General features: G+C 37.5%; 1 protein-coding gene across 1 annotated transcript in view; it reads right to left on the bottom strand.

Moving 5' to 3' along the window:
- Positions 1–13,424, bottom strand: part of LOC122554729 (plasminogen activator inhibitor 1 RNA-binding protein-like) — a 42,361-nt gene that overhangs the window by 28,146 nt on the left and 791 nt on the right. Inside the window, exon 2 of the mRNA XM_043700106.1 lies at positions 8,867–9,034. Coding sequence (XP_043556041.1) covers positions 8,867–9,034 — 168 coding nt within the window. The remainder of the gene's footprint in view (positions 1–8,866; positions 9,035–13,424) is intronic.

Genomic DNA, 13,424 nt, shown 5'->3' with positions numbered 1-13,424 from the left:
ATTTTGCAAGATGTCACCATCTATTTCCCTACAGTCTATATCTTCCATATCCCTTTCCACAGTAAATACTGATGCAAAATATTCATTTTGTATCTCCCCCATTTTCTGTGGCTCCACACAAAGGCCGCCTTGCTGATCTTTGAGGGGCCCTATTCTCTTCCTAGTTACCCTTTTGTCCTTAATATATTTGTAAAAACCCATATTTGTGAAAAATGGATTACAAGATTACTTAAGTATCTCAAGAATCAACTAGCATAGGATTAATGCCACAACTGGCTCATTTTGGTATTATTAAATAACCATTATTAAAACCAATGAACTATAAACCACTATAGTCAGTTTTTTGGTCGAAGCGGTTTACTAGTCTGTTATATTCAGAAGGCAAGTTAAGAAACTGAATATATGCTGAAGCTACTAGTATTATTAATGACCAACAAGCTACCCTGCTAATTATTCTGCCCAACTGCATTTTGAGTCTACCTATAGCAAATGGGCTGCAGCAATTTATGAATGCACTCGTCACTATCCTCAAGGAATGGGTACTGAATGCTAGTTCAGCCATTAATATCCACATTTGCACAAGTGAATTAAAACTATTGTTCAAACTATTCTTTTTCAGAAACAGCTATGTTTCCTTTCTCTCAGGGTCATGAACAAGAACTCATGGAGTAACAATAAAAAGAATCCCAAAGAGAAACTTACAGGGATAACTTGGACAAAAGAAAAATATGAATACATAATGATCAAGAATAAATGTTAGAAAATCAGTGTTTGGTCGAATAGAACTTCAGAATTGTGTTAAAAAGCACACACATCAGGACAATATGCAAGAATACCAATAAAAGAGAAAAACATTTATATTGTACAAGAGGAGAGTGCTAACTGGTTAATAAATAGGCTGATTGTCAATTAATAGCGTAGTTGCCAATGAACTTTTGCATTCTTCAGGGCAACATCACGATCAAGGGTCCACTTGCCAATAAATCAGCCTTACTCTTATAGTACAAACGTTGGTTTTCTCCTTTATTGATATGCTTGCAACTGTCCTGATGAATGCTAGGCTAAAAGCTTCAAAATGCCAAAGTGTTTAAAATAAAAGGGACAAACAGGTATATAAAAAAAGTGGATGTAACTTTTCAATATGCCAACCTTTGAGTACTGCAGCAACTCATGATACTTCTGAAAACTCCTACCCTTTCCTGTCAACACAAAGGAAGAAACAACTATGTCACGTGAATACCATCACCAACCACTAACATCCTGACCTGGGGAACATGTAAGTACTTCATAATCAAGAGTTCTCACACAAGTCCTTATCCAACTGTGGTGTCACTAATGCAATTCAACATGTGAAGTCCCCAACAGTCCCTCTGAGAGTTGCTCACAAATCAGCCCTTAAAATTATGGTGTATGGACAACTTATAGGAATTGAAGTCTTAAAGCAAATCAACTGACACACCAGAAAATAAAAGGGAAGGTTGATCAGGACTACTGGTGTTGAAGAGATCAGGGTAAGAACTAATGGGTGATCGATGTGGTCTTCCCAGCATTATCCATATATTAAAAGCCAATTCCATCATCAACAAAAAAAAAAGTACCTCATTAGGCAATAGTGTAACACAACTCAATATAGGTGCCTCTCAGTGCAAAATGATCTCATCTTCAAAAACTATGCTCAAGTAAAACTCCAAAAGGTGTTCTGCATTCAGCCAGTCAATTGTCTAAGGGTCCAGAAATTCCACTGAACTTCCAAACATATTACTTGACAACAGTAAACTGTAGAAAACCATTTTAAAAATGCATTTCTACTTCCAACATTATTGGCAAAGATTTAATCAAAACATAACCTACAGTACTGACTGCAGCTTAGAGGCAGTTTTAATTTTAAACTTGATGATCAGAGGATACAATGTACTTACCAGCAATGAAATGTTTCCAAACAGACACCCTGAAATACTATTTACATCATAATGATCACATGACAGACCCAATTTTATACTGCAAGGTACTGTTCCAAGAGCAGCCTGCTGACTGCAACTGAAATCATGTAAACAAAGTGAATGCTATAAGAAGGTACAATCACATAGATCAATAGCATTGAAATGTGCTCCTGGTTAAAAATAAGTCTCAAAATGTATTACCAAATCTTAATTCTTACCATTGAGGTAATAAAAAGAGGCTTCACATCCTGAATTTCAAAACTAATAGGTACTTCTAGGTATAATCTTCCAGCCAATGTAGTCACAGCATGAAGATATTCCTTACAGTTCTACAATGAATTCTTACTTTCAATTTAACAAGACGACCAACTTAGCAGTAGTTAAAATAATGTAAATCAAGAAATTTTCATTGTAGAACATTTCATTATGAGATGAAAGTTCAGGCAAGAATGGTTTAAACCAACCTGGCAAGTTCTTAATTTGGAACAGTACTAAGAAAACAGATGTTTACTTGGATACATCAAACAACAGAGAAATGTTCAAATACAATATTGCTGGAAGTGCTATCTTCATACTTTTGTAAACAGTTGAAACATCAACATGACATCACATCAGGCCTTTAGCAAAGTTATTAAAAATGAAATTAAAAAGGTGCTGGAGAACCAAGTTGTTATACTTGTAATTAGATATTTCTATCTACTCTGGAAAATTAGCCTGCACTTCCACTTCTAAACATTGGTGGCATTTCAACATCCAAGCTCGCCAATGTATAAAACAAAACTAAAAATTCTGTTACTAAATAGAGAATCTGGAATTTTTTTAAAATATTTACTTAATTTTGTAAGAATACCACTTGCCACGAATGTTTTTCATGAACAAACAACCAACTCTCACAATACATTAAAATATCCTTGCTCTTTCTGATCTGTACAGATATTACACCTCAATTACCTTTTCTCATGCTGAAATATACCTTCGAAGGATCACAACTGCAGATCTATCAAATACAAGTGAGCTGTGACGCAAATAATATTCCAAATTTGAACATGTTTAGCTGTGTTCTGACACCACCCCACATGATCAGGTACACCATACATTAAGTTCACAGAGTCATTACAACTTAGGTGCCCAAAAGCAAGGAAGGAGACCTCTAACCTCCATTCTTCATTGAAGTACATAATTACATTCTAATACAACTAATCAACCCATACAGACATATTCAAGTTCAGGTACATTTCAGATAAGTCTTTGCAATTTTCTCATTATTGATCTCAAGGATGACTCGCCTCCATCCTTGTTTAATGGGGTGAGACGGAATATGCGAATTGCAGATTTGCCATGTGAAATTGGATGTTTGAAGAGGTGGCTAGATAGTTTGGATGTTTGTGCACTCCTTTCAACATCTTGACATGTCTAGTGCTGACAAAACAAAGATTTGTAAAACCATTCATTTTGAAATCAAGAGTCATGCCAGCTCTCTTATTAAAATCCACCTTCCCTTCTTTCCAACTGGAAGTGCATACCTGTGATTTGCAGATCCTTTCCAGGTCAATCACAAAATAACTTGAACTTGCTTACTTACTCCTGAAGCCAAAAATGTCTGAGTAACAAGAGCTGTGTGTGGGACAAATGAGCAGCTGAAGACGTGCCACTTGGATATCCTAGGAATCAGATCAAGCATGCTGAGCTGGTATGGGTCAATATCATGTTATGAGGTCAGAGTGGAGCCAATGACTGCAGCCTACAGATGCTATTAATAGCAGCATTATGGTGTAGGGTAAATGACAGGAACAGACCACTCATGCCAAACAAGACATATTGTTTATGCTCGACTCAAGTCTCTGGCAGTTTTTTCTCCCCTACCAAATTCAAGAATTGTAACGAAATATTCCCTGTTATAAGTTTGCATCATTCTCCCTTAAATTAATACTATTCTCTTCAACCACTACTTGAGATGTCAAGTGCCACATTCTTACCACTGTACAGATAAAGGACTCGCTTCTGAATTCACATTGAATTGCTTGATAAATCTCATTTTGGGAACATTTAAATTATGCTCTTTGCACAAGTAGAGTAGGCAGAGAACTTTAAGAGTCTTTAATAATTTTAAAAATCACAATTAAATCACCCTCCAAAGAAACATGGCATGTTCATCCTTTCCTGATATGTATATTCATGCATTCCAGTCATCATCTCCTGCGTGTCTATATCCATAAGACATAGAAGAGGAGGCAAGGCCATTCAGCCCATCAAGTCCACTGCATCATTTAATCATGGCTGATAGGCGTTTCAATTCCACTTACCCGCACCCTCCCTGTAGCCCTTAATTCCTTGCAAGACCAAGAATTTATCAATCTCTGCCTTGAAGACACCCAACATCCCAGCCTCCACTGCGCTCCCTGGCAATGAATTCCACAGGCCCACACACTCCAGCTGAAGAAATGTCTCTTTTCCATTCTAAATTGACTCTCTCTAATTTTAAGGCTGTGCCCATGGGTCCTAGTCTCCCCACCTAACAGAAACAACTTCCCAGCATCCACCCTTTCTAAGCCATGCATTATCTTGTAAGTTTCTATTCGATCTCCCCTCAACGTTCTAAAACAGGAATTCCTTTCTGTAAACAGGAATCAGAACTAAATGACAAACCCAGAGTGTGACCAAACCAAAGTTCAACACAGCAAATTATTTCAAATTTTCAATTTGATTCTTAGTGAAATAAAATGTATTTGATTTGCTTTTTATTAAAATGGCTTGGCTAACCTGTAATGCAACTCCGAGTGGTCACAGCATATGTGCAGTCAGCGACTGTACTTTCCTTCCGTGCTCTCCCCTGTCCTTCACCACCAAGAGACGTTTACACATAACAAGTAAAATTTATCATCCACAAATTTACAAATTAATTCAAAGTCAAGAATCACCAAACAGTCGAGTTACACAGCACAAAAACAGACCCATCCATCCAACACGCCCATGCTGACCAGATATCCTAAATTAATCCAGTCCCATATCCCTTTAAATTCCTCCTATTTGTGTACCCATCCAGATGCCTTTTAAAGGCTGTAATTGTACCATCCTCGACCACCACCTCTAGCAGTTTGTTCTATATATGCACCACCCTGTGGAAAAAAGTTGGCCTTTTAGGTTCCTTTTAAATCTTTCCCCTCTCACTTTGATACTATGCCCTCCAATTTTGAACTCACCTATTCTGGGAAAAAGACCTTGGCTATTCACTCTATACATGCTTCTCATGATTTATAAACTTCTATAATGGCATCCTTCAACCTCCAATACTCCAAGGAAAAAAGCCCCAGTCTATTCAGTCTCTCCCTATAGCTAAACCCTCCAATCCTTGCAACATCCTTGCAAATTTTTTCTGAACTGCTTCAAATTTAACATCTCTCTGTAGCAGGGAGACAAGAACTGAACACATTCTAAAAGTGACCTCAATGTCCTGCACACCTGCAAAGTGACATCCCAAACTCAAATGCTCTGACCAACGAAGGAAAGCACTTCAGGCACCTTTTACACCACTGGAAACCAGAGACTCCACTTTCAAGGACAATGCACCTGCAACCCTAAGTCTTTGTTCGACAACACTCCCCAGGGCCCTATCATTAACTGTATAAGTCCTACTGAGTTTGCCTTACCAAAATGCAACATCTCATTTATCTAAATTAACTATCCTCCACCACTCAAACCATAGAACCATCTGATCAAGATCCCATTGTACTCTGAGATATCCTTTTTAAACTATCTACACCACCACCAATTTTGGTGTTACCTGCAAACTTACTAACCATATATCCTATCTTCACATCCAAATCATTTGGTGAAGAGCAGAGGTCCAATAAGTACTGTGAAACACAAACAAAAACAGAAATTGGCTTGCAGAAATTCAGCAGGTCTGGTAACATCTGTGGAGAGAAAGCAACATTAACATTTCAGGTCCAGTGACCCTTCAGACTGTTTTTAAGGTTTCCAGTATCCTCAGATCTTGGGTTTATTTTATCTGTGAAACACATCCACCTTCTCCCATTCTAAATAACTGTTATTCCCATAATTACTTAATGTCTTGAGTAATCCATTTTGTCACTTCTTCCCCAAACTCCAGATAAATTACACTTACTGCATTACCACTGACTAGACTGCTAACTCATTGAAACAAAAATCAAGGTATGTCAAACAATTTTCATTTTTGAAATCCATGGCATTTCCAATTTAGGTGCTCTTCTTTACTAGGGATGTTATTATTTTCACAGAACTGATGTTACACTGATTTGTCCATAACTCAAGACATGTTCTATTTCCCACCTCTTAAATACAGGAATTACGATAGTTATCTAACAGTCCTCATACACTACTCCTTAATGCCTCTTATCTTTTCCAATTGTTCGAAAATACATGATGCAATCCACCCAGACCAGAGGCTGCAATTTTGCAGTCTAATTACTTTACTCAGCACGTCCTTTTGTTATCCTTGATGAACATGGCTCATTGCTCACACCATTCAATGCCATCTGTACCATGCTACTGCTTTCCAGGTTTATGCAGCAAGTTGCAAATCTATTATCGATGTCTGCAAACATTATCCACATAGACTGATGAGGAATATGCCAAGATTTCTTTTCACATCTGCACTGCAGGTTAGACCATGTTAGATTACACAACTAAGTAAACATCAACTGCTACTATTACTATTTCTGATTGAAAACTAACAAGATGAATTGCAGTTATACAGTCATAGTGATGTACAGCATGGAAACAGGCCCTTTGGCCCAACTCGTCCATGCCATACAGATATTCCATGCCAATCTAGTTCCCTGCCAGCACTTGGCCCATATCCCTCCAAACTCTTCCAATTCATATAACCATCCAGATGCCTTTTCAGCATTGTAATGTTGTGCCTCCACCACTTCCTCTGACAGCTCATTCCATACACGTACCACCCTCTGAATGAAAAGATTGCCTCTTAGGTCTCTTTTATATCTCACTCCTCTCAATCTAAACCTATGCCCCGTGGTTCTGGACTCCCCTATCCCTGAGAAAAGACTTCTTCTATTTATCCTATCCATGCCCCTCAAATTTTATAAACCTCTATATGGTCACCCCTCAGCTCCAGGGAAAACAGCCCCAGCCTATTCAGCCTCTCACTATAGCTCAAATCCTCCAACCCTAGCAACATCCTTGTAAATGTTTTCTGAACCCTTTCAAGTTTCAGAACATCATTCCGATAAGGAGGAGACCAGAATTGCACACAATATTCCAAAAGTGGCTTAACCAATGTCCTGTAGAGCCACAACATGACCTCCCAATTCCTGCATTCAATACTCTGATCAATAATGGAAAGCATATCAAACGCCTTCTTCACTATCTTATCTACCTGCGACTCCATTTTCAAGGAGCTATTAATTAAGGTCTCTTTATTCAGCAACACTCCATGGGACCTTACCATTAAGTGTATAAGCCCTGCTAAGATTTGCTTTCACAAAATGCAACACCTCACATTTATCTAAATTAAACTCCATCTGCCACTTCTCAGTCCATTGGCCCACCTGATCAGCATCCCGTTGTAATCTGAGGAAACCTCCAATTTTGGTGTCATCTGCAAACTTACTAACTATACCTCTTATGCTCACATCCAAGTTCACTACTATCTCACTGCAATTAAATATTTTAAATATCGGTCCATGAAATATTTCACAAATCAGTACATTTGATTTCTTAATTAGAAAGGGAAAACAGGAGAGAAGTGGATGAAATTGTCTATTAACTGTTTAAGTGAAGTTTCATCAACAAAACCTGCAATCTGTCCCAGCATACCCATAATTTGTCACTGAACAACATGTTGATGAAATATCATGGTAACTATGAATAAAAATACAGAACAATGTCAAATATTAAGATAGTGAAGAGACATGGCAGCAAGGATCAGGAATCTGACATGCAACACTTACTATGTAATCATAAATGAATCACTTAGATGGAGGTCAGATTAGTAAACTATTTGAAAAGGAGTCCCTTAAATTATTCATGCTTGCAAATAGTTGTATACCACGTTCCATTACTATATCACATTCACATCTATGGCCCTTAAAGGCTAAATACCATTGGTTCACTGTTTGGAAGTCCAAAAGACTCACCATGTTATAATTAGATTAGATTTTCTACAGTGTGGAAACAAGCCCTTTGGCCCAACGAGTCCACACCGACTTTCCGAAGAGCAACCCAACCAGACCCATCTCCCTCTGATGAATGCACCTAACACAATGAGCAATGTAGCATGGCCAATCCACCTGACCTGCACATCTTTAGATTGTGGGAGGAAACTGGAGCACCCGGAGGAAACCCATGCAGACACTGGGAGAATGTGCAAACTCCACACAGACAGTCACCCGAGGTTGGAATCAAACCTGAGTCTCTGACGCTGTGAGGCAATAGTGCTAACCACTGAGCCACCATGCCGCCAGTGGCAAGTTTGGGCTGGAAAGGCTAATTGAGCTAAGATCAAATCAGATATTGTATGATGGTGCAGGCTCAAGGGTGAAAGCGCGTACAATCTTGTTATTTAAGAAATATGTAGACCCTGCAGTGCTAACCACTGAAACACTGTGTTCCCCTCGTCTCCAGCAGATTTTGGAAGCAAATGTAACAAAAAGAACATCATAAGAACTACCTGATCTCATCAACTGTATTATACATTTGGTACAACCAAGCATAAGTTGAAAAATTTGAAGTTTTTGTCTCACTAAATGAGGTAAAAGTATATTATTTTGCATAAATAAATGATTCTTAACCATCCATAGCACACAAAAATATATCCAATTAAATTAATTTAAGAATACTCTAATAGAAAGGTCAACCTACAACAGTAATAGATCTCCTTCTACAAACCATATTGAACCACCTTCAGGACATTTTGCACATACTTTTCAGAGGAGAATTCACCACCATCAGCTTTTTCTTCAATAGGTCTATCAAAGCGTCGTTCACGAGGTGGTGGTCTTCTGTCTGGCCTCCTTTCACCAGGTTTCCCTTCACCTTGAGACTGCTGCTGCTCAGGCTTCCTGCCAACCCTTCTGACACCTAAAATACAAGTTTATAAATGGTGAGGCATGAGGGTTAAAACCACACTGCCAGTGATTTATACCATTTGACGCTAAGATAGACATTGCTCCCAAGGAGCAAAATATTCTGTAAAATACAATCATACTCAAATTTCAGGTAGCAGCAGCATCCTAGGTCTAGTTTAAAATTAAAAATCTGTCTTTTGACATCTTCAGAAACAGTAATTTTCCCTCCTCTCTCAGATGTCGAAGAAATTGCAATGCATCAAGGGTTAAATTAAAAACTAATGATTAAAATATGTTTAAATAAAAACTGAAGGAATAAATTTGCCTTTGTATTGGGTCCTTTAATCGTTATGTGCCCCAAAGGCCTTCAGGCCAATGCAGGCAGACATGGCAGCCAATACGCTCTCAGCATGGTTTAACAAATCACAAAAGATATATGACCAAAGAATCGGATTTGTCACAGCTCAATAAGAATTTCCTGCTTTTCTGGTTATAATTTCCAACAGATCAAAATGAGGCACGCCTCAGCGATACATTGAAGTGATACCTCTATGATGTGGTTCTTGCATCGTGTTTGAACCGCAGTCCAAGGAAGGAATATTGCTACAAGCATAGCACAAATAAAAAATTGTTGGAGAAACTCAACAGGTCTGGCAGTATCTGTTACAGGAAAGTATTTTGCATCCAGTGACCCTGCTTTAGAATCAGACCCAAAAGATTAACTCTGCTTTCTCCCCAAGATGCTGCCAGACCTGTTGAGTGTCTCCTTCACTTCAGATTTCAAGAATCTGCGGTTGTTTTAATTTTACAGCGCAATTAAAGCCTGGCTGTAGTTAACAATATACAGTTCATACTCAAAAGCAAATCCAATTCTACGTTACCACAGATTTGCCTATTTAGTCAACAAAGTGTAATTCCTGGATTTTTATACAAAATCTTTGTAACAAAGCAAAATAATAAATTTTGAAAAACCGTTGAAACCCACTTTCTAGAATTCTCTGAAGTTGCATTCTCTGGTCTGCTATACCAGAGTATACACCTGAAATAATTAGTTACCCAGAATGACATTGATTTTCAATTTGTGGCAATAACTACAAGTTGGCACTGTTGCTCTTATCTAAGTGAACACAGCCAGCCAACAAGTGAATCAGTCTTGACTCAGAAAACTGGGGCACAGCCAAATAACCAATCCTCCAAAAGTCACTCATTTGATGATGGTAACAAACTAATTTGATTGGTCATTTTCAGATGTAATGTGTCCCTTACAATGTCAAAAGCCTCAAAGACCAAAGTGAGAGTTTTCAATTGTAGCTCAGAATCTAGTTCCCAAATATGTATAAATTAAGTTTTTCTGATAGCCAATAAAGTTTTCCTTAAAAATCTGCATTTTACAGTCTTCACTTTAAGAAACTTAAGCTTTATTACATTTTGATATTTGCAGGTACTCTTAGTTACAACAGTATAAAATACATTATACAGATTCACATTTTAAGGTCATTGACTCAAGTGAGGTATAAAATGTCAGGACCATGTGTATCTGCTGTAATGAAACAGTTGGGTTGCAGGTAGCCAACAGAAATAAGCACAGTTAAAATAAGAGATGAGCAGTGTCTCTAAAGAGTTGAACCAGTTGCTCTCAAGGTTTACAACAAAACATTTTTGATAAATAAAAGGAACTGACATTAACGAGACCATAGAATCCAGATGGCAACTATCTTGAATTTGACTTGATTTGTCGTCACATGTACTCAAATCAGTAGTGAAAAGCTTACAGTCACTGCATTATAGTGCCAACATGGGTAGAGGTACTAGGTAGATACCTAACATCAAAATCTAAGGAAACAAAAAAAATTAGTAAAGAAATAAACTGTCCAGCATTACACATCATAGGAATAAAATGAAAAAAATAAAGTAAAAATATTCACTGATTAATATGGCTTTGTACCTCTTATCTATAAGAGTTCCAAACTGTCATGCCTAACCTTGCAATTTTTAACTACATAATTAAACCATAGCAACTTGGCTCAGCATCCACACAAGTCTCATAATCAATGCTGCCAACAGTACTGAGGGACTGTTGCATTTTGAGAAGTGTCACTTTTCAATGGATGATAAAGTGATCTAAAATGCTCAAAGAGGAGTAAAGATCCCATGCCTCTATTCAATGGACAAGAATTTATTCCTTCTCACTACCAGCAAAACAGATGAATTGGTCACTTATTGCCTAATGTGAGATTTTGCCTTTAAAAAAGTTAACTTCAAAAATACTTCAAATTGCTGTGAAGCACCCAAGGTACTAAAAAAAAAACAAAGTTTTAGAGCAACTCCTTGAAAAGAAAAATAGTAGTACATAGTAAAAATTGAAATGAAAATTCAATTAACTTCAGGATCCACAGTTTTAGAGGTTTATATTTGCCATCTCTGTCTTTGATTCCAAGATATGAAGCATGAAACTTTGGGGCACATTTAATTTTTTTAAAAAAATTCAACTTTCAAATCTGCACCTCTCTCAAGCTTCACATGTTCAGAATTAGAACTTAGACACCAATGTATAAAGTGCGAAGCAGCAAATGTCAAAACTTACAGACTCACCAAATTCAAATGGAAATGTCTGGATTCCAAGCCCCAAATGAAGCAAGGGATGCAATTCACATGCTATCATTTTCTCTGGTTTTACTTTTTGAAGAAGGTATAAGAGATGCACAGAAGAGAACTAAACATGCAGTCAGAGGTGCAACTAAAAGGAGCGCATACAATTTGCGTTTTAAAAAGGGACAAAACTAAAAATTTAACAATGAATATCTTTGCACATCTGGTGCTGAACTTGCCATTGAAAAAATATTACAAATTCCATTTTTAAGCCAAAAATTAAATCATAAAGTCTGAAAAGCTCATTCATAAATAACAAGACATATACTGAGTATAGAAGAATTTGAAGTAAACACTGGTACACATTGGAAGCTCCTCTGTACCGGTTATCAAATACAGCCTTTGATTCTAATAAAGGGACCTTGAAGGAATGCAGTATTGCTACGTGTCTACTTGTATTTTGCAAATGACTTTTGTTTTCCTATATACAAAATTTTCTGCGCACCAGGGACCCAGGTTTGATTCCAACTTCAGGTGACTGTGCAAACTCCATGCACATTCTCCCAGTGTCTGCATGGGTTTCCTCCGGGTGCTCTTGCTTGCTCCCACAATCCAAAGTCGTATAGGTTAGGTGAATTGGCCATGCTAAATTGCTGTGTTCAGGGATGTGGACGTCAGGTGCATTAGTCAGGCAGAAATGTAGAGCAATACGGGAATGGGTCTGGGTGGGTTACTCTTTGGAGGGTCAGTGTGGACTTACTGGGCTGAAGAGCCGGTTTCCACACTGAAAGAATTCTAACATTTGCTAATATTATTTTACAATAAAATATCTGATTCTCAAAAATTTACCTGAAAAGATAGTTCTGGTTCATTTCAAAAGTAAGAACGAATTTATCTATAAAATTATGTAAGTGGAGAACCACGGTTCTTTACACTTATTCTACAAACCCCAAATTGGCCCAACAAAAGCATGATGCATTAAACATTGTGATTGATACATGTCGAGGATATTTTATCCAACTTGCTCAAATGCGTTATGGCATGCCTGGGGCAGGTGGTATTTTAACCCAGACCTTCTCACCCAGCATTTGGAAAAGTACTACTGTTCTACAAGAACCCGTTTAATGCATGGAGTTTGTAGTTAAAGTGAAATCAACAATCTAACACACATTTAACAGAATTATACTGTAAGTCATGCTTCAAAGAAATTGCCTTTATTAACATGCCAGGTTTCAAAACCTTTAAAGTAAAAAAATTGCAGAACTTATGACTGATTGTATCAGGGTGTATATTCTATCAAGTTGAACAATTTCAAATGAATTAAAGTACAATGCATCAGATAGCAAAACACATCACCTTCAAATCTCAAGCAAGAAATATGGTCACTGAGACACAAGATGGAAGCCATTACACTAAAGTCCCTACTGTAAAAAGGAAAGTTATGTTTTGAACCGAAGAACAGTACATCAACACGTGCAAGATTTAGGACAACACCCTTTTACCAAATTGAATTGACTAAACCTCCGCATCCACCACGTGTTTTTTTAAACTGGTTTACAAAGCAGTTGTATCTTTCATCTACAAACTTGTCATACAGAATTCACGTACATTAGCCATGCTTAAATGATTCTCTTAAAAGTGACTTATTCCAACAAGCCATTGCATTAGATTTAAAACAAAAGAGTCTGGGACACCAAGTAAATGTTAAAGTTGATTTAGGTTTGCGAGAGACGAAGTTGGGACGAATGTAAAAGTATTGTTACCCAATGATCACTCACGTTTCCAGCCTTATTGCCTTGCTCGGGGAGTAACGAATAAAACTAAA

This window comes from Chiloscyllium plagiosum, chromosome 11 (assembly GCF_004010195.1).
Source record: "Chiloscyllium plagiosum isolate BGI_BamShark_2017 chromosome 11, ASM401019v2, whole genome shotgun sequence".
Classification (NCBI taxonomy): domain Eukaryota; kingdom Metazoa; phylum Chordata; class Chondrichthyes; order Orectolobiformes; family Hemiscylliidae; genus Chiloscyllium; species Chiloscyllium plagiosum.
The sequence above is the reverse complement of the archived record's forward strand: the minus strand, read 5'-3'. Positions and strand labels throughout refer to the sequence as shown.